The sequence below is a fragment of the Patagioenas fasciata genome, chromosome 1 (assembly GCF_037038585.1).
Source record: "Patagioenas fasciata isolate bPatFas1 chromosome 1, bPatFas1.hap1, whole genome shotgun sequence".
Classification (NCBI taxonomy): domain Eukaryota; kingdom Metazoa; phylum Chordata; class Aves; order Columbiformes; family Columbidae; genus Patagioenas; species Patagioenas fasciata.
In genome coordinates, this window is record NC_092520.1 from 27,599,205 (window position 1) to 27,625,283 (window position 26,079).

General features: G+C 38.9%; 1 protein-coding gene across 1 annotated transcript; it reads right to left on the minus strand.

The window, feature by feature from the left end:
• Window positions 1-71: 71 nt before the first annotated feature.
• On the minus strand, window positions 72-26,058 carry ALG5 (ALG5 dolichyl-phosphate beta-glucosyltransferase). Its single transcript, XM_065829535.2, has 10 exons — window positions 25,899-26,058; window positions 24,820-24,991; window positions 23,507-23,553; window positions 22,755-22,823; window positions 20,470-20,562; window positions 18,810-18,923; window positions 17,520-17,579; window positions 14,236-14,387; window positions 2,847-2,932; window positions 72-1,343 (listed from the first exon to the last, which is right to left on the minus strand). The coding sequence occupies exons 1-10, from the start codon at window positions 25,968-25,970 to the stop codon at window positions 1,231-1,233; spliced, it is 978 nt and encodes a 325-aa protein (XP_065685607.1). The 5' UTR covers window positions 25,971-26,058; the 3' UTR covers window positions 72-1,230.
• Window positions 26,059-26,079: the final 21 nt, after the last annotated feature.

Below are 26,079 nucleotides of genomic sequence, written 5' to 3' on the forward strand. Positions count from 1 at the left end.
GTGATTGATTCTGCACAAGTGATAGAGACGCATGTGGACTAGGTAAGAGAATAAAGCCTGAGAAATCAAACTGAAGATGCTTTCTGATAATTTATTCCAACACTTCAATTTATAGAAAACTGAGGTAACCCTAGAAAGAACAAAACTCAGTATTGCAGAAAGAGTAAGAAAAATCACCAGTGAAATCATATGTGAAAGTACAACCACACACCGTTCATTCTTTAAATCTATTCATATGTGTACATGTTTCCAAAAGAAAGATTGGCTTAGTTTGTTGGCAATCCACAACTGTTTTGAAAGCACCACTGAAACCTGTGCACTCTAACAGAGAAAGACGCCACTAAGACACCAGACCCCTCCCTCCCTCTCTGATCTCGTTTGAAGGCTGACAACTTCAAACTGGCATTGCTAATGCACAGGCCCCCCAATGTACATTTGGTCTCATTTTCGTATGCTCTGAATTAGCTTTCCATACCCTTTCACTACAAATTTGGAGATGCCAAGGTCTCCTAGCCTTGAACATGCAGTATTATTTAGTACATATGAACCAAAGATATTTATAAAAGACAAGATTTTAAAACAAAATGTGCTTTTTCTTGGACCTTCTATAGTCTGGAGTTGATATGCGGTTTCATCTCAGACAAACTATTTCAGCTTCAGACAAAAACATTTGGAATGTCAAGAGACTACTGCAAGTTCTTAGAACAGCCTTATGAATATTACTGTTACAACTCAGTAAAACCCATTAATGTTTCCCATAACACTGAATCCAAACATGCATCAGCATGAACCATGATTGATCATACCAAGTTGCAATATGTCCATCTGTTTCCAGATACTAAAGGGACAAATGGTTGTGGTCAGTCACAACACAATATTGCACAATGTAGAACAGAGTGCCTCTTTTTAATATTTATAAGAAAATTCCAAATTTATGATGAGACAAAAGCAGATATATTTATTTGAGTGAATTTATAAGACATGTTAAAGTTACTTTTAAAAATAAAAACTGATTACTAGGTAAGAAAATATTTTTGGAAATGTGTCGGCTTTTCAAAACTTCATACAAATTCCCTGCTGACAATCTTATAAAACATATACATGTTGCAAAAATGAAACATACAACAGGAGCAATGAAGAATTACCTCAGCTTTCATCACCACTTCACTTGATTGAAACTGTTCTCATGTTCCATTAAGTATAATGATATATTTGGAAAATGTAAATAACCTAATTACATTTTCTTGTTTCAAGCTGCCAGGCACCAGTCATATATCGCAGTCGTATAAAAAGAAGATCCCTGCCCATCTGCAGCCAGCTCCAAAAGGGAACTAACTTAGAACCTGTGATTAATGGAGAAGAAAATCAGAAGGATGTTGTTAGAAAATATGTGCATAGGCAAGACACACATTTAAGTAGTCATGAACCTCTGCATTCTCAGCACATTCAGCCCCACAACCTAGACCTGAGCACCAATAAACATTTATATTGCGAAAGTTATTGCTTTACAGTAATTACATTATACCGTAAGTGGGAGATTCTAGTTTGTAAGCAGCACAGTAATTCCATGTATGTCAGAAGATGGAACGGAACGGAACGGAACGGAACAGGACAGGACAGGACAGGACAGGACAGGACAGGACCGAACAGAATAGAATAGAATAGAATAGAATAGAATAGAATAGAATAGAATAGAATAGAATAGAATAGAATAGAATAGAATAGAATAGAATAGAATAGAATAGAATAGAATAGAATAGAATAGAATAACTTCAGTTGGAAGGGACCTACAATAATCATCTAGGCCAACTGCCTGACCAATTCAGGGCTGACTAAAAGTTAAATGAAATGCTTTAAAAAGTTAAAGTGCATAGTCTTCTCTGCGACAAGGTTTTGTTCAAGTAAATAGGGACCTAAACACCAATAAGTAAGCAAATGATTTCTTAGTGACTTTGAAGAAGAGGACTACCATCTGCTGTTTTACAGCAATAATATGAATGTGCCAGTCTTTAGGCAAGGTAGGGAACCCACACTATGAAACCAAGCCCTCTTCCATCTTTGCTATCATTTATGTTAGCTGCAAAATGCATGTGGAACTGCATTGAAAGAAAACATTTATTTTCTAGTAAAGTTGGTTTAAGATGTTCTCTATTTGCTTGCACCCTTCATCATCATTGCAGTTCATTATACTTTCTGTTGTTGAGGGGTTTTGCTGAGAAGAGATTCAGATCAAAAGAACAAAAAACACAAAAAAAACCACCAACACCCCCCCCCAAAAAAAAAAAAAGAAGAAAAAAGAAAAAAGAAGGAACTGCATTCGCTGGGACAGAGGAAGTGAGCAGAAGCAGAACCTCTTGGCTGGCTCTGCCATGAAGAAATATGTATGGAGCTGCACCTTCCAGTAACAGAGACCTCCCCACAGGTCTGAAAGAACATCACCTCTTAAGAAGAGAGGGTGCCCTAGAGGAGGCCTTAATAGGCGGGCTGAGAATTTTGGACGGCAAGACACAGCGGAGTTGAATCAATAAACAATGATGGCCAGACTTTTTGTACAGTGTTTTTATTAACACATTACAGGACATGCCAAAGTAGTGCTCTGTCCTAGCCGTGTAACTACCTACTTCCGTGTGCAGTTGGAGTGCAGAGTTTCTCCCCCTTGCTACCCCTTCACCTACTCTTCCTGTACCATGCCATGGCAGAAGGCTGGAGAGGACATGAAATTAAAAATTTGTACAGAAAGAAGGCTGTGTGTTATCAAAACTGGGTAAAATACAGAAAGATCCTTGGATATTTTATTCTGCATTGACACATAAGGAATATTACAAGAATATGAACAATTTCCATACCTTCAATTTCAGTCCAGTTGACAGCAACTTCTGCTATAGGTATTCTAAAGCACTGAGCTATATATAGAAGTTCCACATCAAACGCCCTGAAGTAGAACAACAAACATCAAATACAGTCACACTTATTTCCAGATTAAAGATGGTGGCACTGTTAATTAAATTCCTTGCCTGATTTAAGGAGGTTTGTGTTCAGTTATGAAGTTGATACTAATGCTCTACAGTTCATGAATGCTGATACTAATGCTCTCCATGAAAAGGAAATCAATGTCCCTGACTGAGCAGCTCAGAACGCAGCCAATACACAGATAACAATCACAGAATCATTTTGGTTGGAAAAGGCCTTTAAGATCATCGAGTCCAACCGTTAACCTAACACTGCCAAGTCCATCTCCTAACCATGTCCCTAAAAACCTCATCTACATGTCTTTTGAATACCTCCAGGGATGGTGACTCCACCACTTCCCTGGGCAGCCTGTTCCAATGCCTGACAACCCTTTCTGTGAAGAAGTTTTCCTAATATCCAATCTAAACCTCCCCTGTTGCAACTGGAGACCATTTCCTCTTGTCCTATCACTTGTTACTTGGGAGAAGAGATCAACAGCCTCCATGCTACAACCTCCTTTCAGGTAGTTGTAGACAGTGATAAGGTCTCCTCTCAGCCTCCTTTTCTCCAGGCTAAACAGCCCCAGTTCTCTCAGCTGCTCCTCATCAGACTTGTGCTTCAGCCCCTTCACCAGCTTTGTTGCCCTTCTCTGAACTCTCTCCAGCACCTCAATGCTGGTACAATTTTTTGCAGGTTGTGCAGCGAAATGAGTTGGGGAAGTAATCCTACTCTAAGTCAGCCACCCCTCCCTGCCCAGTTTGTCTAAAATACGCTTTAAGCCTCTCCATTCTATGCACAGAGAATCGTTGGTGTGTTTCATTATGGCAACTGCATGCTCAAGCAGACCTTCTGGATCCAAGGCACTGAGGCTTTCAATATTAAAAAAGTGTTTTGGCAACTACAGCTTGTAATGTTCATGTAGAAATCAGCATATGAAACTACCAGTAGCTACTATTGACAAAGGTGAGTGCAAATCATAATTATGAAGGTTCTGGTGATTTTGGTTAAATTTCTTAGATATACTGTTTACTAGGTCTTTTTTCCCCATCTTTGTAGTCTCCAAATGCCAACAGGGGTGTTCTTGTTTCTTAAGTGAGTTCTACTAATTGGAATTTAAGCTGCCTCCCACTCCCAAACCTTAAAAAACCAGTAGTCTGTATTGAAAAAATGGTCAACATTATCCATATTTGATTTCTACCAGACTCAATGTATATTCAAACGCAGAGGGGTTTTTTTTCCATTTTTTTTTTTTTTTTCCCAGGGAACTAAACTTCAGTGTTAAGGAAATGGAAATGTTTTGGCCAAGCTGTTGGTAAGGTTTCCAGTTTGAAATCAATGGAACAGATGCTCCAAACCAGCTTACATAGGTCTTGAATATGCGTCTGTGAGGCAGTCAAGTACAATTCAACACCTTTCTCTCAGTAACTTCATAAGTTTAGAATCTTCTTAAATTCTCATTGCTAAGTTCAAGACAGTTTTCTTTTGAAATGAAAAAAAAAAAAACAAAACACAAAAACTTTTGCCACTGGAGAGGATGTATGCAATAAAAATAACATTATGTGTTCATGCTTCAAGGGTTACTTGAATTCAAGTAATTGGTAATCCCATTTAGCAGTACAGAAAGGGTAGAAAGGGACAGATAGGTGATCAAGAGCAGGCAAAAAGACATACGTGAGCAGGTGGCTAGCCAAGTTCAGATGCTAATTCCTTCTGCTTCAAGCTATCCTCTACTTTAAAGCAGCACAGGGCATTACTGCAAAACTACTAATGATTCAACAACAGAAGTCCACTTTGAAATGCTCACTTTGATCTGACACATACATGTAGGTTCCCACTGAAATGCGGACCACAACACGCTGGCGTGCTGGTGAAATCATTACCAAACATGCATCAACCTGAGCTCACGCTGTACATGTGTGTGTTACAGGACAGCAACTGATATCCCTCTGGACAGCAGTAAAACATGCAAAGGCAGCATAAACAGAGGTCATCTACAGAGACTACAGTTATTTTGTATAGAAACGCTTTGTAAATCTGATTTTGATTAGGACATAGGCCTTTTAATTGTCACAAAAAAGTTACAGGATGTAGTTTTTTTACCTCAGTGAACTGATTCTGCTCCAAGCAGCCTTGCCATTTCACTCTTTTCTTTTGTGCTGGTTTGATTGAACCAACATAATTTTCCAGGAGGTTAGTTAATTTGCTTGTTGATATTTGGCATGGCGCTTTGTTTTGAATGTAGTACAAGAATAAGAAGATAACACTCTAGGATGGAGTTAATGTTTTCTTCCAGTAACTCTCCAATGTTTGGGAGTTGGCATGACAGAATCTAAGAGCTCACTGACATTGATGCATATTGATTGGGAAGCCAAGGTCATCCCTCAATTTCCCATCTTCTGCAAGTAAGCAGGTGTGTAATGTGAAGAGGAAAGGATCCAGGACAGGTGACTTGGGACAACCCAAGTATTCGATACGATGAACAGCACATTCCATATTTAAGCGGGAAGTTGCTGGGAACAGCCCTCTTTCCTCCATGGCTGCCAACCCTGGGGAGGTCCTGCTCCCACTGCTGCTCCCAGGGGCTGGTTCCAGAACCTTCCCTGTGCCCAGCTGTTGCTCTCCGCATCTCCACTGAACTCACTGTGCTGGCAGTGCCCTTCTTCTGGTGTTCGTTGCTGAGAGCATGCGTTCTAATGTCTAAGTATTGGTTTTGTGTCATTTTTTTTATTATTATTTTATTAAATCTGTTTCTTTTTCAACCCAGGAATCTATCCTCCTTTTTCCCTTCTTTCCCTCCAGAGAAGGAAAGGTGAGTGAGCAGCTGTTTTGCTGTTCAGCTGCTGGCCCAGCACTAACTGGCAACATCGTGAAATGCGGGTTGAATATTATTTTATTAATAATGCCATGGTCTCTTCTACTGAAGCTGTATTATTTATTTTTTGCTGACATTTTATATTTGTAAGCCAAAACTCCCATGTATTCACCTTTGAATGTTTATGAGTCACGTACATTAAGACTAAACCTAATTTTGTAATAGTTACTACTTAACTGACTAAAAATCTTAAGAGACGCAGAATAATTGTCTGATGAATTATACCATATGAGCTGCTCTAAAACTATTACTACATAAAGTAGTAGCCTAGTGAGCTAATAGTTACTTGCACCAATTCCTAGTGGACAAGTGACTACTGGAATGTCAGCATATACATCACAGTACAAAAACACTAAATAGGTGAACTACAGTGCTCAAAGGAAAAGATTAAAAGCACAGGACTTACTTAATCAGGCTGAACACTAATACTGTTACATGTGGTTGCCATTTGTGCAAAAGTGGACATACCCTGAAATTAAACATATCCTATTCAAAGCTGAAATGAGAATGACTTCTGTAGGAACCACTGGGATAACTTTTTTCTTCCCCTGTTCCCCACTGCCTTTCAGTACACCTCATATGCATACTAAAATAGTTAATGGGGGAATATAGAATTATAGAATAGTTTGGGTTGGAAGGGACCTTCAAAGGTCATCTAGTCCAACCCCCGCTTCAATAAGCAGGGACATCTTCACCCAGATCAGGTTGCTCAGAGCCCTGTCCAGCCTGGCCTGGAATGTCTCCAGGGATGTGGCATCTACCACCTCTCTGGGCAACCTGGGCCAGTGTTCTACCACCCTCATTGTAAAAAGTATCTTTCTCATGTCTAGCCTGAATCTTCCCTGTTTTAGTTTAAAACTGTTTCTCCTTGTCCTGTTGTAACAGACCCTGCTAAAAAGTCTGTCCCCATCTTTCTTATAGGACCCTTTAAGTATCAAAAGGTCACAATAAGGTCTCCCCAGAGCCTTCTCTTCTCCAGGCTGAACAACCCCAGCTCTCTCAGCCTTTCCCCATAGGAGAGGTGTTTGGAGAGGTGTTCCAGCCCTCTGATCATTTTCACGGCCCTGCTCTGGACCTGGTCTAACAGGTCCATGTAGATCACAGTGTACTCAAACACTGATAGTATTTCACCCATACTGCAGATCACCAGATGCAGATGGTACAGCAGAACCACACAGAAGGTTCTATAGTCCGGATTTAAGTGTATGTGAGCTGGAGCCGACCCTGAAGGAGAAAGCAACATCAGTGGATGAGTTGATTAGTGCAATACGTATTCTGACATGAAGCCATCTGTGTCTAGTTACCGTGTGACAGAACTGCCCTTAGAAATAGCAGAGAGTTATTCACACCGTCTGCTTCACCAGATCCCGCTGTGGCGAGTGGAAGTAGGAGTCTCTGGGGAGGAGGGACACAGCTCAGAACACCGAGGTTTGGTTCCAGCCTGACTGAATTCAGGCTCTAATCTAAGTGACCAAAATTAAGACACCCAAACAACTTCCCCATCTATGTTTAATACTGGCTCCATTAAGTGTTAATTAACATAAACATGAAGTATAAAATACAGGAAGAGAAAAACTTCTCCACATTACTTTTGTTTAAGTTACAGTTTAAGACGATGCTGACTAAAATTCCATTGAACACCAAGTTCATAGGTGTTTAACTGAATTCAACCCTTTTAAACTGACCCCTTAAAATGTTTCAGTTTATAAAACATCTATCCTGCAAAATTATTCTGTATTTCAATATTGCAGTAGGACTCTCATCTTACCGGTCCAATATTAAGTGTTTCAAATATCAAAATTGGGCCTTCAGTTCACAGAATGTTAGGGATTGGAAGGGACCTCAAAAGATCATCTAGTCCAATCCCCCTGCCAGAGCAGGAACACCCAGATGAGGTTACACAGGAAGGTGTCCAGGTGGGTTTTGAATGTCTCCAGAGTAGGAGACTCCACAGCCCCCCTGGGCAGCCTGTTCCAGTGCTCTGGCTCCCTCACTGTGAAGAAGTTTCTTCTCAAATGGAACCTCTTGTGTTCCAGTTTGTACGCATTTCCCCTTGTCCTATCATTGGTTGTCACTGAGAAGAGCCTGGCTCCATCCTCGTGACACTCACCCTTTATATATTTATAAACATTAATGAGATCACCCCTCAGTGTCCTCCAAGCTCAAGAGACCCAGCTCCCTCAGCCTTTCCTCATAAGGGAGATGCTCCACTCCCTTAAGCATCTGTGTGGCTTTAACAGTCATATTGTTTTAACTGGAATTTAGGGCTTCTCTACACCCAAGATTTGTTGGGTGTAAATACCCAGTAAACTCTTAATGGACAGAGAAAACTTTCAATAGCCAAAGAAGTCTGAGAATGAAACAAGATGTCAAGAGGATTAGACCGCCAGTCCTGCTTTCTCTGTACCAGGGCTTTTTAAAGTCCACATATGTCTGCCAGGAACAGGATTTTTTTAAAAGACAAACCAAACATAACAGCAAAATACTTTTGCATTCATTAGACATTCATAAACAATTCTTATGATGCACAAAAACAGGAAAAAACAATTAATTCCACTGCTTGTGTTCGTCTACAATGCCAAAGAAGTGGAAAAAAATCCCTGTAGCAACAGGAATGCTTATTTTTCTGTAATTTTAATATAGAGACTCATATTTAGAGATCAGTGACAAACTGGAGAAACAAACATTAATTTTTTATATTGAGCTTTTGAGTTTTAAATGTGAAACAGCATGGCTTGTTCAGTATACAAGGTAATTTTTATAGACAAAAGTAATAGCAACAATTTGATCTAATCACTGATCTGCCAAGTTACTTAATCTAATTTTAAATTGCCACTTTACAAAAGTATGTCAATCAAGCCTGGACTAGAACTATATTTTGAATTTCCGTTTTTTTTAACCAATATTCCAGGTAGGACAGTAACTGCTGCCATGTCTAGTTCTCCTTGGTAAGGAAAGACATTTCTGGCTGGAAGAAAATCTATGATTTTTTGGGTAGTCACAAGAAATCAATGGTCAAATTTAGGACAGGAAAATTCTGCCAGTTTAGACCACTACATTTTCCAATTTTCCTCCTGTGCATTAAAATTTAACATAAAACAGTTACATTTCTCAGGTCAAGACTGTAGATGCAGAACTAGAGCTTCTTTTCAAGTCTGAAAGCGGGTAATTGCAACTGTCTCTATTATGTTTTAAAAATATCCCTTTTAATTTTCTTTTAAATTTTAATTTAAAAAATGTGCTCCATCCATTTCTGAAAAATAATTAGTGGTGTAATCAGATTCAGAACCTAAAACGCAAAGCATATGTTCTGTGTTCAAAAGGTTGCTCTCATTTCAAACTAATGTCAAAACTTTGCTATTTAGAAAGTAAATTTCAAGAATGTTTGGTTTGTATTCATATGTTGACAGCTGGTTCTTGAAAGGGCACTTAAACAAAAAAGTCAATGAGAACGCTCTCAAAAAAAGATAGTTTAGGATGTGGGCATGATTTCTTATTACCAATTTTATAAACAGTTTGCAATACCTACTGATTTTCAAATGCTTTCTAAACTTCGGAGTTAGATGAACAAAATATTACAGGAAATATCTTGGTTTCTCTTTAAAAAATGTTAATGATCCTTATCACCATAATGATAAAACAGTATTTCTCAGTTTGCTTTTAAGATTTTCTAAATATAAGCATCTATAAATCAAATTCAGCACAGCAAGAATAAAACTGCGGTCTCAGTTTTCTAGTATTTTTAACATTAAAGAGAAGATACTCAATTCAATGCCAACTGGAACAGAAAGAGCATGAAGTAAGCAGAAAAAAGTGAATTCTAAGCAAATAGTTTTTCATTCTTAATGCAGCTGATACAGGTTATTTCCTTGTGATTAAACTAATTATGAAACTGTCAAAGATGCACATAAGATCATTCAAAGGAAGATCTTGAAATTCGCCCCCTGCTTCTCCTATGAAAGGCGAGTATGGAAACACAAGGCTCCATTTTATATGTGGTGCGGGCAAAACCCGGAAAACACTTTTTTGGTGTCTCTGATAGCTCTTAAAGTACGGAAACAGAAATCTGTCAGCCTGCCTGACCTAGCAGCAGAATAGCCATGTTGTTTACATCAACATATCCATTACCAGAGTGTAAGATGCTCAGCTTCCAAAAGACAGTGCCCCTAACACTCGCTCTTTGAGTGAGGTATGTTACCAGCCTGCTGAGAGAAACAGAAATAAAACCTGTATCACTGCTCTGCCTTTTGGAGCAGTATTGACGATTTCCAGCACTTCAGAGCAGTGTCCTATTGTCTGGTGCTAATTCAGTACTGGTGCTCTCTTCCACGCAAAGACTCTACTGGATACCTTTATCCAAAGGGAAGAATTCTCCAGGCTTTTTCTCTCCAGAAACAACTGGCATTGTCTGTATAGCACAGAAACTGAACTGCATTTGATACAAAATTGCTTCAGGAGTTCTTCGAACTTACTACTTTCAGGATTTACTGAGTCGTTTATCCTTTCAATGCAGCTGAGGCACCACCAACCTGACACGTTTTTTCCTACAAATTACTAAGCTGTGAGTCGAATCTACCCGGCTGAACTTCAGCCACCTACAGCAGAGATAACACCTTCTGTACAAATTGTCTAGAGTCCCTTTACAGTTGAGGGCAAGAAACAGGTATTTGTCAGCTGCACTTCACTTGGTGTATTTTAGAGGCCTATATTAGGATGAAATGAATTACATCCTAAAATTGTTTCTTCTGTTGTCTACGAAGGGAGGCTAGATGACAAGCAGATGCACTCTAGATGTGATGAAGAAAATCCTGTTCCTTGTGTGTGTATATTTACATTCTAGCTGAGCAGTAAGCTTGACAGTTCAGGGTAGGAATTATTAGATAGCCAATTTTATAGCCATTTTATGTTAACACGAGTAAATATGTATTAATGTTTTGTCTAAATATTTATTATGTTCTCCTGTAAGAACTCATTTAATGCTGTAGTACCTCAAAATACCCGAGCCTGACAAAACTTGAACAGACAGGACAGATGAAGTTTCTGCAGAAACCGAATCTTGTTCATTCTCTTCAGCAGCTCACAACAAGCTCCAGTTCAGCAGTGGGGGAGCCCTCAACAGACTCCATGCCAAGCGTGCTGGCTCTCAGACAGCTTTTATCCTATTAAATGCTGCTTGTTTTTTGGATATTCCCCAGCACTCACCTCCATTGTCACCAGAATATCTGAGCATTGACCATACTGAACTGAATTCTTCTTTTAATATGTAGTAGAACTGCACTTTGCTAATGGGATTTTAAGATTCAAAAGAAATCAAATAAATTTCTTCGTATGTCAAACAGACCCAATGCAATGATGCAGAGGAGGTAATAAACCCAGATTTCAGAGCCTGGTGTCCAATATCAAGATGGTGGTTTCTCTGCAACCACGTGCTGATGGTGTCAATATGAATGAATTCTTCTGCGACCCAGTTAGGGACTCGTTGTTCCGGGTGAGCAGAAATATAACACTGACTGCTGTTTCTTCCTGTTACACCTTCGTACTCATGTACAGAACCTTCATGGCACAATGTCTAACCAGTTTTTATTTTCCTTTTTACAGACATGATATGCAATGCAAAGATATTACGGGCCAGTTTTGCTTAAAATAAGTAGTTTCCATTAGTAGGTAATGTCAGATTCTTACATTATTACATACGAAAGAGTCCGATGTATGGTTCTATGAGATGCATGTTTGATGTCCCCATAGAATTTTCAAGTGCAATTATCCCAACTGTCTGAACAACACAGAAATTTCACTTATGACTATCATTTCTTCAGTATAGCCACTTTCGCCACATGCTCACACCTCCCCAGCTCCCAGTTTATTTCCAGATCTTATAAATATCAACTGGGAAAGGGACAGTACTCTGTTTTGTGCACTGACATGTTACCTTCCAGTTACACATGCTGAACGGCTACCTGTGAAGGTGATAAGTAACTTCTGAGTTCTTACTGTAGTTTTTGTCTTCAGCAGTGACAATAATCTGAGATTCTCTCCTCTCTGGGGGTTTCAGTTTCCACAAAACTTGCCAAAGCTTTTATCCTGAAATCCTTACTGTTTTGTCAGATTCGGTTTAAATTAGCCAGTAAGTATGAAAATGAGGGCAGGGAAGCACGGACACTGCTGAAGGAGTGAAGAGGATAAAAACAAACATATTGTCTGCTTTGGCGGAAAAATAAACCAAATAAAAGAAACCCTATTGTTTTTTTAGGCAAATTTGTGACTTGGAAGTATCTGAAAGCTGTTTATTTGAAGAATTTGAGTTATTCTTCTTTTGACAAAGAAACAAACATTCTTCGTCACTAACCAGTACATTTCAGATAAATCAGAAAACACTCATGGGATTAGTTTATGGATTACTGTAAATAAATGAGCAAGAAGAGAAGGCTAATTTTATAGCAGCACATATAGGCACAATGAATTAACACACGAAGACATGAAGATCTGGTGTGTTCCACACCGGCAATATAACTACTAAAAAATAAGTTAGCAATATCCCTTTTTTGTTGCCTCTATTCCTGGATAATGGGGTATAGCACAATTATTTTTACTCTTTCATACCTTTGTTGCCAGAGAAGCTGAGTGGCAGAAGAAAGCTTGTTTAGATTTTTCTTTAACAAAAACCACAACACTTTACATAATATGTTTGACCAATAAGCGCAATTATATTAAAAATCTTCAATTTAAAATAGTATATTATTGAAGACTGCATTTTTGCAGATTAAACTGAATATCCTCATTCACTTCTTTCCATATTTCTTCTTGGAGCAGTTAATTTGTAAAGTGAAGTTAAACAGGGAGATTTTGAGGTGTGCACTTCTGGGCCTCACATCTAGGTTTAACCATGTACTTAGGGAACATGACATTTACAGAAATTTATAGATCAAGTTTGGTTTTGGAGGCAGCAGCACAAATCATATGTCCGGCTCAGCTACAGTTTTCTTCAGGGCAATAAGCAAACCACTCAGCTAGGAAAGCGGTTTTCTGAGTGCTGACCACCCACAATTCCAGATTCAATTCAACAGAAGCTCTGCATTCCACACTGGATTTGTGCACCCAAACACTACCTTTGCAACCTCACTCTGGAGGAACAATACAGCTCAACTACCACTACCAAAGCTCAACCTAAAACTAGGTGTATTGGAATTGACTAGGACTGTAGGATTACACACAGTTTTGTATGGGAATGTTGTTCATGAATTCTGTTCCCTGTTAGCAAGCAGTAGCCCATTAGATTTTCTTGGATGAAGACAACAGTTTCAAAAGATTTGATTACATTTAGTCAAGCCATCCTTTTTAGCAATAGTTGTGGTTAAGAAATTGACAGAAATTATGGTATCTGTGAGAAAAGAGTGTTTCGGTCCCATAACAGTAGTCATGACTAGATCACTCTCTCAAGGGAACTGTTTTAGCTAAATGATAACAGAAGAGAGCTCTGAAGTAATTTAAAGACTATGCATCATTTTCTACTGTTTTAAATTAATAAGATCTATCAGTAGTCCTCTCATGAAATATTCTAGCAAGGAAATAAGCAAAGAGTAGGCATTTCCTTGCACTTGGAGCCTTCAGCAATTACAAACATCTTATCAGATATGGAGTTTAGGTAAAATGTTTTGGTTAAACAGCACTGAATTATGGAGGTTATGATGCACAAAAATAGACAGATAAAAGTTTTGAATAGGATTAATAACTCTTCAGCTTTCCCTATCGTAGTAAGAGCTGCTCTCTATTTCTTATTCTGCTTGCATGGCTCACATCTGTAAAAGGAGACAGGATTCTCAGAAATAGTGAGTGGATTAAAACACAATAAAAAATTTTCTTCGGAAATGCTTTTAGAGGTGAAGAGAGAAAAGTTATTGGGATTTTCCTTTTGTTTACTTCCCTCTCCTAATCAATTACCAGTTGCTCTGACAAAGCAAAACCAAAATGTCCTACTTAGCATTACACATTTCTATACCACCTGGCAAAGTAAAATGGATTTGCCAGGAGTTAATTGTTGCCACCTAGAACCTCAGCAATGTAGTCTTAAAATCCTTCCTACAATTTATGTTGGGTGTTATTTTAAAATCCCAACCTAGTGAGCCCATCTGTTCCCCTTCTCCCTATCATCATTAAAAGAAAATTAAATACCCAACTATTTCCTAAAGTATATCTTAATAATAGAATGGAATGCCTAGCAATCACCAGGATATTTTAGCATAACAAGAAAACTAAAGTGCCATGCAGGTAGCACTGTAGTTGGTTACACTGAGCAGCTAGGATTCATACATAGACATCACATGCTTCATAGTAGCTGCAATACTGAAATTACTTTTTCAAAACCATGTTCAATTAGGAAAAAAATCAACAACAACAACAAAAAATAAAGAATTTACCAGCGTTCTATATGAAGAGTTGAGAAAGTCCGCAAGGCAGCTTCTCTGGTTAGAAGTTTAAATCCACACTGTGTGTCCCTGATCTCTTTGACACAGAGGAACCACACAAGGAAGTGGAACCCGTACATAAGAAGAGTTCGGAAGTAAGAGCGCTGTGGACAAAAGGCGAGAAGTTAGATGGTTTCATTTAAGTTATGAGTGAAGTGTTTGAACGGAGCTGGCTTACATGACAACAATGCTGTTTTGTGATAACTTTCAAACTTTGTCAACTGTTTTTGTTTTGCACTGGAATGAAACCAGAACTTTTTAATTGTTACAGTGAAACAAAATTACAGCTGAAAAGACTTGCCAGTCATGTGCACGGTTAGGACACTGGCCTATGATATGAGAAGTCTAAGTTCTTTTTTTCTGCATTTTCTAATTCAGAGCAGCTTTTCTTTCTGGATAATGCCTTATTAAGTGGAGCAGGAACCTGCACGTGGATTTCAATTAATGAGTGGGACAGCCATAGTATCTTCTGCATGGTTGTCTGGGAATTCTCCCAGGAAAAGTGGAGTGAGGAGGGGGATGCCATGCTACATGCTCTATTCCACTGTACACTTACAAGCTATTTTTTCCTTCTGTCTGGTCCTCTCATTTTCCCAAAAATTGGTTAAACAGGTCAAATAAATTCAAAAGTTACAAGGAAAAAACAACTGAGAACAAGCCAGCAGGGTTCTAGATGCTACTATGGCACTTTTAAAAAAAGTTTTACGTTATTTAAAAAAAACAAATGGGAGCATCTCTTGTTGTTTGCCACCCACTTCTTTCATTCAAGGCTGAGCCATCTCCAGAGCCTGCACATAGCATGTTAAGGTGCTTAAGGGAATGCAATTAGAGAATGCACTTTTTTGTAGTACATGATGGACCAAGTGAAAACAGGACTAAAGTAACAGCTGCTGTACAATATAATATTTCATTTTATTTATCCAGCAATGTTACATAGTCAACTCTTTTGCTCTTTTGCTTTCACAAATGTATTTTATGTTTCTGGTAAATGTTCTCCCAGACTAATCTTTGGTTACACTTTTGTTCTTGACATAATAATAATACTAAAGGTAAGTTTGTCCACAGAATCCAGAGCCTGGACTCTGGGTTTGCAGAAGTCCCTCCTAGTCTTTTATTCAAGACAGCTTCTGAACAACTAGACCTCTGACTGACAAATGGCTTCTGAACTCACTGCTGGTCTTAAGCTCAATTCAGGTGATTATATCTAACATTGCAAGCAAAATACCATCCAGAATCTTCAGGAGCTAACAACTTAACTGGTAAGCATCTCTGGGTGATAAGAGATGTCTTTAAAGCTAATAATTTCAAACCTCACTTGAAAAATGAGAAGATGCTCATCTTGTTATATAATACCTTTTGGCTTAAGGAAATTCAAATCAATAGGTTGTGCCTCTCAGCTAAGTGCTCTAGCCCTAGATGAATGGTGGATCTGGTGTGGATTCTTTAAGGTGAACCACCATGTGACCAAGAACACAAGGCTACTAGTCCCAAAAGGGAAGCTCTAAGAGGCTGCATGACTGTCAGCCAATGCAACCATGCACTTACTTTGCAAAAAGGAGTTCCTCGGCTATGTTCATCACTTCCAGAACTATTTATTCATGTCATACTAGGGATTCATTAAAGTACATTAACAATTCTGGGGGCAGAACAGAATTCTTGATGTCTTGAGACTGAATTTAAGGGTGAAATTCTGGTCTTAATAATAAATCCCATACAGCTGCTTCTCATAGTTTCATTCTACTGTTTTAGATGCCATTAAACCCAGAAAAAAATCCCAACTTCTCAAAGATTGTTCTGCATTTTTTTATATCTATTGCACTACACAACAGTCTCTTCCCAGTGTGGTAAATGGAGCCTTTCCTTTCCAGTCTAGGGACAGTGGGGTGATGAGACAGGCTACAGGTTTCAAGCAGAGCAGTACTACGTAACCAGTTGGTGAATCCCTTATCAGAAAGTTAGAAATATGGGGGGAGACAGGAAGAAAAGGAAGGACACACTCATCCTAAAAATTGTACTTCTGCATTAAAGTCCTGTTCCAATTCCTCTCCCTCATGTAGCAGGACGTTCAAAGGTGAAAAGAAATATGAAGGGACTAAAGAAAATTTATTTACCTTCGGTACCTTACCACACCATGGAACATTCTTTTCTGGGCTCCCATTTATCAGCTACATGGTCTCCATGTAGCAGTAACATTTCGAGAATACACTGCCTGCACAGCTGACAACTGCAAATGGTATATTCTGTGCTACAAGCATTCAAGTACTATGTTGAATATTTATCCTAATTTCTGATAATGATGAAAGTTTTGCATTTTTTTTTTTTGAGGCTGCTAACATATACACAGCAGTATTTACAAGAACTCTTTCCAATGAACCACTCCAATACTGCCTGATAAACCAGTAGAAAAAATTAAAGATCTACCTGGGGCTGAACATTACCAGTGTAACTTCTTTTGAACTTTTGTAACTATTTAGTAGTTGTGTATACATTTCAGAATAATTTCAAATATCAAACATCAGTATAAACAAAGCTTACTCTTGAGAATGTTCAGCATGATGAGCACATCCAATGATGCTGAAAAAATTAGTCCAGCAATGCGTCTGTGCAATACAAGTTCCATGCCTGTGCTTTGTCAAATACTGTCTGCCAAGACATCAGAAAACCAGATGCAAGATAAGACTGTGCGCCCATGCATCACTGTTTATTTCACAAGAGCCACACACAGAACAGTACTGCCTGTGTGTCCAAATCTCAAAAAATGTACTATGAGTAACAGAGAAAAATTACAGTACTTTCCCACGACCTGAGATACTCTTCAAACAATTTGCCTTTAATTATCCCTAACTCATTTTAAACAGGTCTCAATGTCTGCAGATCAAGCTCTTGCACTGGAAGAGAATCAATGAAGATAAATTCATCAGTTGCCTTCCACTCCGGTACTGGGTACTAGTGACATATTCTGTCAGGGATCAGAGGCTCTGCTTGTAAGATGTTCTAAACTAGAAAAATCAAATCCATAAACTGGAACACTAACTGAAACCAGTTCAAAGTCCCTGATATCTAGAACACATCCTTTGCACACAATTGTGCATATGCATACACTTATGACAGGCTTTCCCTATTTTTTAGGTTCCATTCTTTTACAAATATTGATTATTTAACTGTAAAATCTGTAGAGCATAATCAAATAATTCAAGTGTTTGAGTATTAGTACACAGCAGAAAAGAGAAACAAACCTTTGCTATTGAGTCCTTCTCCAGGTGAGCTCTAGAACCACAGGAAATAGCCATCTGGTTCTGCAGAAGAATAGAAATTACAGAGTTATTACTTAAACTAATATTTTCTGGATCAGTGGAATCTTCTGTTGAGAAAGCAGTATATTTTTCTGCTTCCTATAGCTGCATTCTTTCTACTGATACATTCTGAGGTTAAAAACCAGTCTTTTTTCCAATCAACAGATCATATAAAGTTTATTACATTTTGTATATGGTGCATACAAATTACTGCAATTTATTCAGGTCTGGTTTAGCTTACATTGTTCCACTGAGGTATGCACACTGTAGAGGTGTTAAACAGTCCAGATATGCATTCAGCATTCCTAGACACTTACTGATATAATGTATGTTTTCTCAAAATATTACACTGTAGAAGCAATAACAGAATAAAGTACTTGTTTCACTAATGTACCTTCAAACAAAATGCCATGGTACTGGCCAAAATTATAACCTCAAATAAAATCAAAATAGAAGATTTAAAATTATCCTCATGCTACTACTCCTCACACGAAATCTCTCAAATCTGCTCTATTTGAGAGCGCAGGACTGATGCTGTAGAACCAGCAGCTGCTGTCACCCTGGTAGCAGAGAGCGCTGGGAAACATCGCCACTCGGTGGCTCCCGCGCTTGCAGTCCTGCACTCCCACTTCTGGTACTCCGGGAAAACGGCTACAAGCACCTCACACATCTGCATTTGAGCAGAAAATAAACCTCAGTCCTTTCAAGTCAAGCACGCAAAAGAGAATGACTATTCAGGGAGGAGGTCTTGTTCCACAGGTTTTTGAATTTGTATTTACAATAAAAGTTCTTGCAAATACTGTCATTAAACTAACAGCTCTGAGAAAGGAGAACCTCTATAAAATAGGATGAAATTAAGATGCATCCTTAAAGGTACATAGGATGACATCAGATAAAAAGAAAATACAAAGCAGTTAACAAAGAAAAAAATTGGTTTTTAACTGAGTAGGTAACACATGGTATTTATACAGAGCAGAGAAACTTCAAAGGAAGAATGGTAAGTAGAACATTATGTACTGCATTGAAATGGGCACAGTGAATGCAAAGGAAGCAAGAACTCTGTGGAAACTACCTCTTGGCAGCTCATTCTTGCAACTTCTAAGCTCACACCTCAGTCTTCAGGCTTACACACAGATCTTCAACTGGATCTCACACAACGCAGGTTGAAGAGAATTATAAACATCAATTTGTATGCAGATGTATTAAACTAAAACCACAAAAATTTATACTCACTGGCCAGGGCTGAAGATTTTCTAGACCTTCTTCTACTTTTTCAATATCTGCGAATTTTGTAGCTCCATCTGCATCAGCCATAAGAATTTTTTTCCCCCGAGAAATAAAGACACCCTGCAATCAATATAATCAACAAAGATCAACACCTCTAAAATAGTTTTTTGTCATAAGCTAGCTGCAAGACAATGCCAAGATCTAGTGTAGTAGCTAGAACAGTGATAACCCACATTCAACACAAGGAGTGAGTCCTAATGTTCTGCTACTAACAACAATTTATCAATTTATATTATAATAACATCTAGAGACTTCGCACACTGAGCAGCATCCCACAATGACAGACAGTGCATGAACATGAAAGGTTAACAATTCCTTTCCAGAGAAGCTTCCAAACTAGAAGCTTTACAAACCAAAATCATGAGAGGTAAAAAGTTGCTACAGTCAGCTATACTGGGGAGCACAAAGAAGCTGCAACGAGCAGCTGTCACTGCACTGAATGCCTCTGCTTTGTCATTTGAGCTATGGAAAGGAGGATGCAGTGCTATTTTTTCCTAACACTGTTTCAAGAGAATCCATGAGATAATTTTAAATTAGTTTTGAGAAATAAGTCTTAAGTCACAATATCACTGCAAAATGTTTGTGATGCACCTGTTGTCACAGCTTGTTTTGCCTTATTCTTGGTCAGAGATACTTGACGATTTTTGAAGATATCCAGAGAGGAAAACAATCAGCAGTGGGTTTGCCCAAGATACTGTCACAACCAGGCATGTGTGATTTTGGAAAAACCTGTCAAGTAATAGTATACACACCCACTTTGCACTCTGCAGTGCAAAATTGTATCACACAGAGAATCATTCTCTTTCTCTTCGAATAACTTAAAAACTGTATCCCTCCACACTTTCTAATTTCATGTTTCTCCATTCACTACAGTTATTTGTGGATCATACAGAAATTAAATTGACATATTCAAGACAGAGCTTAAAATAAAGATACAGTCACTAATAATTTGTAAATGATAGCACTCTTTCACACAAAAGGTGTCATTCATCTTAAAAAAATGTTCCATCTAAATGTGCAACAGCTATTTTATTTTTAGAACATAATGATTTTATTATAATATCTATGTGCAAACTAATATGTGAAAGCATAAATCATGCTGGTTCTACTATTGAATGGAGGTGATAGGAGCAGGCTTCAGTAAACAAGAACTTTGCTGGATGAGAGTGTTTTGTCATTAGCCATTTTTAAAATCACAACTATGACCTGGAAAGCAATGTTTGCAAATTTAGCTCTATTTTCTCTACAAAAGCTTTACTTCAATCTGTAAAGGGTTTTTTTTGGTTGGTTGGTCTTTTTAAATGCAAGCCTATTTCTAAGTGGAACTAACAGGAACATGAAATCCAAGTCTAAAATTTTTTCCTTTTGAATTCTCAGAGAAAAAGATTCTGTTATTGAACTTCCTGGCAAGAAAATAGTGTTTCCAAGATCTAAAATACGCTTGTTTTGAAAAAGTTTTTGCCTTAATTTATAGGATCTGTACTCAGTTTTCTGATAATCATTTTGTTAATGTATTAAATTCAAAATGTCTATCAGCACAGCTCCACCTTCTGCATATTTGGGCACAGGTAGTTCAGACAGAGAAGGAGATGAAAGTATCAATTACCATCCTGACTGCTCCTCCTTTCCCTCGATTTTTTACCAAAGAAAGCACTCGCACCTTGTCGCTTCCATATTTCTTGCAGTACTTCATAGCAACCTGATAGACAGACAAAAAAACAGCATAAAACAAAACCAGAAATCAAGATAGAAATTTACATTTGCTCACCCTTTTAAAAAAAAAAAATTAACAGTACAGAGCTATAACTACTTCAGTCAGCACAAATACATTGCCAGTGTTGGCTGGAGTCTGTTTGGGAAAATAAAAACCAGTTCACAGTCAGCACAAGAAGACTGAAGAAGCTAGTTCTGTTCAAAAAGAACAGGATATTCCCCTAAGCAATTCTAAACCCCATTCACCCAAGTCCAAAAAACTCAATGCTAATATAATTTATACTATACTATTAGGTTGGTCCAAAAGAAATTGCATTTTTTGCATTGTTGAAATTTGCTGTTTGATATTGGAATGCATTCTTAAATAGATGTGGTTATGTTATACATAATTTTAATGCACTTTTCTCACTTTATTTTTTTGCTGCAGACTTATTACTTGCTGTTTATTTTATATTTATTTTAGACTATGGAAATCATGTTAGATAAAAAGCAAATCTGAGTGATTTTCTTATTCGAGTTCAAAATGGGTCATAAAGCAGCACAGAGAACTCACAACATCAACAACGCATTTGGCCCAGGAACTGCTAAGGAACGTACAGTGCAGTGATGGTTCAAGAAGTTTCACAAAGGAGACAAGATCCTTGGAGGTGAGAAGCATAGTGGGCAGCAAGTGGATGACAATGACCAATTGAGAGCAATCATCGAAGCTGATCCTCTTACAACTACAAGAGAAGTTGCTGAAGAACTTAATGCTGGCCATCCTATGGTTGGTTGGCATTTGAAGCAAATTGGAAAGGTGAAAAAGCTTGATAAGTGGATGCCTCATGAGCTGACGAAAAATCAAAAAAATCATTATTTTGAAGTGTCCTCTTATTCTACACAATAACAATGAACCATTTCTTGACTGGATCGTGATATGTGATGAAATGTGGATTTTATACGACAATCGACGATGACCAGCTCAGTGGTTGGACTGAGAAGAACCTTCAAAGCACTTCCCAAAGCCAAACTTGCACCCAAAAAGGTCACAGTCACTGTTTGGTGATCTGCTGTCACTCTGATCCACTACAGTTTTCTGAATTCCAGCAAAACCATTCCATCTGCAACATATGCTTAGCAAATCGATGAGATGCACTGAAAACTGCAACACCTGCAGCCAGCATTGGTCAACAGAAAGTACCCAATTCTTCTCTGCAACAACACCTGATTGCACGTCGCACAACCAACGCTTGCAAAGTGGAACGAACTGGGCTACGAAGTTTTGCCTCATTTGCGATATTCACCTGACCTCTTGCCAACCCACTACCACTTCTTTAAGCATCTCGAAAACTTCTTGCAGGGAAAATGCTTCCACAACCAGCAGGATGCAGAAAATGCTTTCCAAGAGTTCGCTGAATCCCAAAGCATGGATTTTTAGGCTACAGGAATAAACAAACTTATTTATTGTTGGCAAAAATGTGTTGATTGTAATAGTTCCTATTTTGATTAATAAAGTAGTATTTGAGCCTAGTTGTAATGATTTAAAATTCATGGTTCAAAATTGCAACTACTTTTGCACCAACCTTTTATACCAACACCATTAGTTAACAAAAAAAAATTCTACTACTGCTACCTATTTCTCATTTGTCTTGCTGCTGTGTTTTTAAACAAAAGTACACAGTGATCCAAAATCCCATTCACACTGTAGGTAGATGCATTTTTTGTGTCATTTTGTGGGGAACAGAAAGCATGAGTTTTCTCCTCTATTTTTTCCTAAAGGTTCTGTCAAGTCCTTTTAATTCCAGAGGCCCATGGCCACAGTGTGCTCAGTTAGAAGTGACACTAGAAGGAAGGCAAAGCAGGCAAAAATATATGCAAGCAATATCTATGTACAAGCTTAAGGTAGGTAAATGAAAAAGCGGTACTCATTTTAGTAGCTAACTCAAACACCTTCCAAGCCGCAGTAAAAATCCCTCAAGTTGGCCAGTCTTCCTTTTTATTAACAGTGACATACACCAAAGTTGAAGCAGAAGAATGCAGAACTATTTGGAAAATCCTAGTACTGGCAATGACAACAACAGAAAGTATCCAGAAACATGCATTTTAATTGTCAACTACTTCAAGTACCAAAAGGTAAAGCCACAACATTGTTATATTTCACAAATGCAGTACAAAAATCCATACACCTCTTTTTCTTACCTGTGTGGTTTGGTCTTTACTACCGTCATCAACCACTATTACTTCGTAAGTGAACGAAGGATCTCGTTTCTTGAAAATAAAACCAGAAATAATGCATTTCATTCAATTTCTTAAGTAGGTAGCAGGTCTTCCAAATATCAGCACTCTTTTCCCTGGCAGTTTTTAACTCATTCATGTTTGCCAAGAGGCATCAATATGATGAAGTAAATTTGTTAAGATGGCAATTAAAATTAAATAATTTTGCCATCTTTTGTAACTGTTCCATTACTTTGGTTTGTCATAGTTTTCCTCAGCTACCATGTAGAACTGAAAAATTAGTCTAGTTGTAAAAAATGAAAGCTGAAAACAACATCACTGTTAAGAAAATCCAAACAAAACCAAACCCACAAACCTTCACAAGGGGCTTCCTACTCAGAGAACAAATCCTATTGAAGAACAGATCCTTAAAAAACTAGTGGAACAAACTAGAATTTAGTTTGGGAAGTTAAATGCATGGTTAATCCTTAATCTCTGTCTTGCAGAGATATCACACACACACAAATTTTTCATCATACACTAGTAAATTAAATTTTTACTTAATTTAAAAATAACTTCCAGCATCCAGTCTAAAAATAACTGATAAAGAACATAAGCATTACTTCTAAGTGCCTAAGTGACATTGTTTTAATACATACCAAAATAACACAGTGGATAACTGACGTATTACATACATAACACAAAGATGACAAATTTTGAGTGTGAAATGAAAATACCTGTCTTTTTTCTAGATAATCCAAAGCTTCATCCATCATAAGAGGCACTAAAGAAAAGGTGGAAGTCAGGTTAGTAGATTACAACAGGCAAAGCACCAAAAAGCACATACATGAGCAAGCTGAAAACAAGCACAACATAAAGCTGAGCAAATTCTGTTGTTCATACAACACTAGCTTTAATAAAGCAGCTTAGCACCTGCAACTCTGAGTCCTGTCCTTTCTGAATGCAAAAAAGGAAAAAATCACACGTGTAAGACAGGATAAAAACATTTATTTTAGAGAACCAGCTTTCCATTCTGAAACATGTAATTCTCTACCCAATAACTAAAGAAAAAAAAAAATAATTCTCCATGATTGACCTGACAAGCCAGCACTGACACTCTCTACCTGCAAGCTGGCAGAGAAGGCAACAAGAGGAATTTCTAACACCAGTCAGTAACGTGCCTTCTCCTACTGAGGCTGCTGGCCATGATGCTTCAGCCAACGAACAGACACAACTTTTACAGCTGATTTATCTTCAGCTTGGAAAGGGATCCAATATTCAATCTCACAGTTGTCTTCATAGTGTGTGCTCATTCCAGAGCACATCTCATCCGATTATTATACCTCCAAAGAGAGAGACAACTAAATGAAAATCACATGAAGTATATTAAGGCCTTGCTTACCGAAAATGGGTACATGAGAGCTAGGAGTGGGGAATGCACTGGACTTGAGAAAGGTCCAGAAACACTTTACTCGTCAACATCTCTCTTAATGGAATCGCAAACAGCTCAGTATTTTCACTCACCAAGAAAAGGAACGAAGCATGCTACCACATCAATCCCAAGTACAGCTTTACGGCTTGATTATTTCTATTGCATCTGAAAGCCTTCAGTTTTTAGTATCAGGTACTTATATGTATGGTCAAGTCAAAAGTCAAACAGAAACAAATGCAATCATCCTTCTTCTGCTTGTCTGAAGCTGCTGTTGTTCCTTATAGAGTGGGAAGCTCTCAAATAAATTTTAAAAGCTTTTTTTCTACTTCTTCACTTAAAGCATTTACCAGGGCAATGAGCAGCCAATTCTGCTGGACCTCACTAAAATAGAGAGGATTCCTACAAATGCCCCATGCTATTTTTAGCAACAGAAATCAAGTTACACAGTGTCTTAATTTCGAAATTCAATGTACTTGGACTGTTTTCTGGCAACTGTGTCCAAAATCAGACACATACTCCGGCCTGCCAGAATCTACGGCTCACATAAAATGACCGTTGCATTATTAGAGTAACAACAGACAGATTTTCTTCTTTTTCCAAAAATAAGAAAAATCTTACACCGGTCTTCCTCATTGTATGAAGGCACAACTACAGAGAGCTCCTTTGTAGGAGGATCATGTATACTTGGTACAGCTTCCTTCATGCCTTCAGCATTTATGAAGAATTTCTCTTCTTCATGTCGATGAAGGGTTGGCATTTTGACGGCAGTTACATGAGCAATCATCATAATCTGTGATGAAAAAGAAAAGAGAAAAATTGCTGAGCATTCTAATAAAGGTTTACCTAGCTGTCGAATGTGCTATAAGGCACAATCAAGTATTTTTCAGTAATGAGGTGGGTCACTGGTACAGTACCTCATGCCCTGACCAAATGACACAGGACCAGACCCTTATCATGCCATTTGATTACTCCATTTCACCTACTCTGACCGCTGTCAGCGTCATTGGCTGGTTGCTGTCTTCAGCTGCAAAGCACACAGGTGTCTCTAAGATGTGGTCCAAGCCCCACTGCCCCTTCCCCAGGTCATCTCCACCACACAAGCTGGTGTTGACTCTGGTCCCTGCAGAGCCACCGAAATCAATGACACTACTTGTGACCTGCCAGCCACACGTGCTTCCAAAACTGAGGCTCTAATGATCTTAATGCATGGCTAAAACAAATCTGTAGAACATGTGTTTTCCAGTACTTTTACTCGGGAACACCACATACGTGGCACTGTTGATGGGCAGCAAAATTTCCCTTTCCAGGTGTCGAACGTCTCAAACTTGCACGGTGATTCAGCCCCGAAGCAGGGCGCAGGGCTCCCCACTGGTTACCGTGAAAGCGCGTTACCGGGATGTTTTACAAGAGGTACTACAAGGATGAAACGCGTCGGTTTTATCTCATTCACAAGGTGTTTCATCCCACGCCTTGTGAAAACACGTTCCCGGCACAAACCCGGACACAACCAGAGCCACGCCAGCTGCCGGCCAGCCCTGGCCCTTTCCCAGGCCCACTGCAGATCGGCCACCCCCCAACAAGCCCAGGGCCGTCCAGCGCCCCTGGCCCACATAGTGGGGCGGGAACGGGGCGGCCCCACGTGCCGCCCCCGCCCTGGAGCCCCCCCGGACCCGCGGGGACCGCGGCGCGGCTCTCACCAGGACCAGGAGGAGGGCGGCCAGGCCCGCGAGCACCGCCGCGACGCCAGGCAGGGACAACGGCAGCGCCATAGCCCGCGGCCGGCGGGGAGGCGCCCGATCGCGCAGCGGCAGCAACGCGGAAGCGATCGCCTCAGCGCCGGCCGCCCAGAGGGGCCGCGCCGCCCGGCCCGTGCCGCTG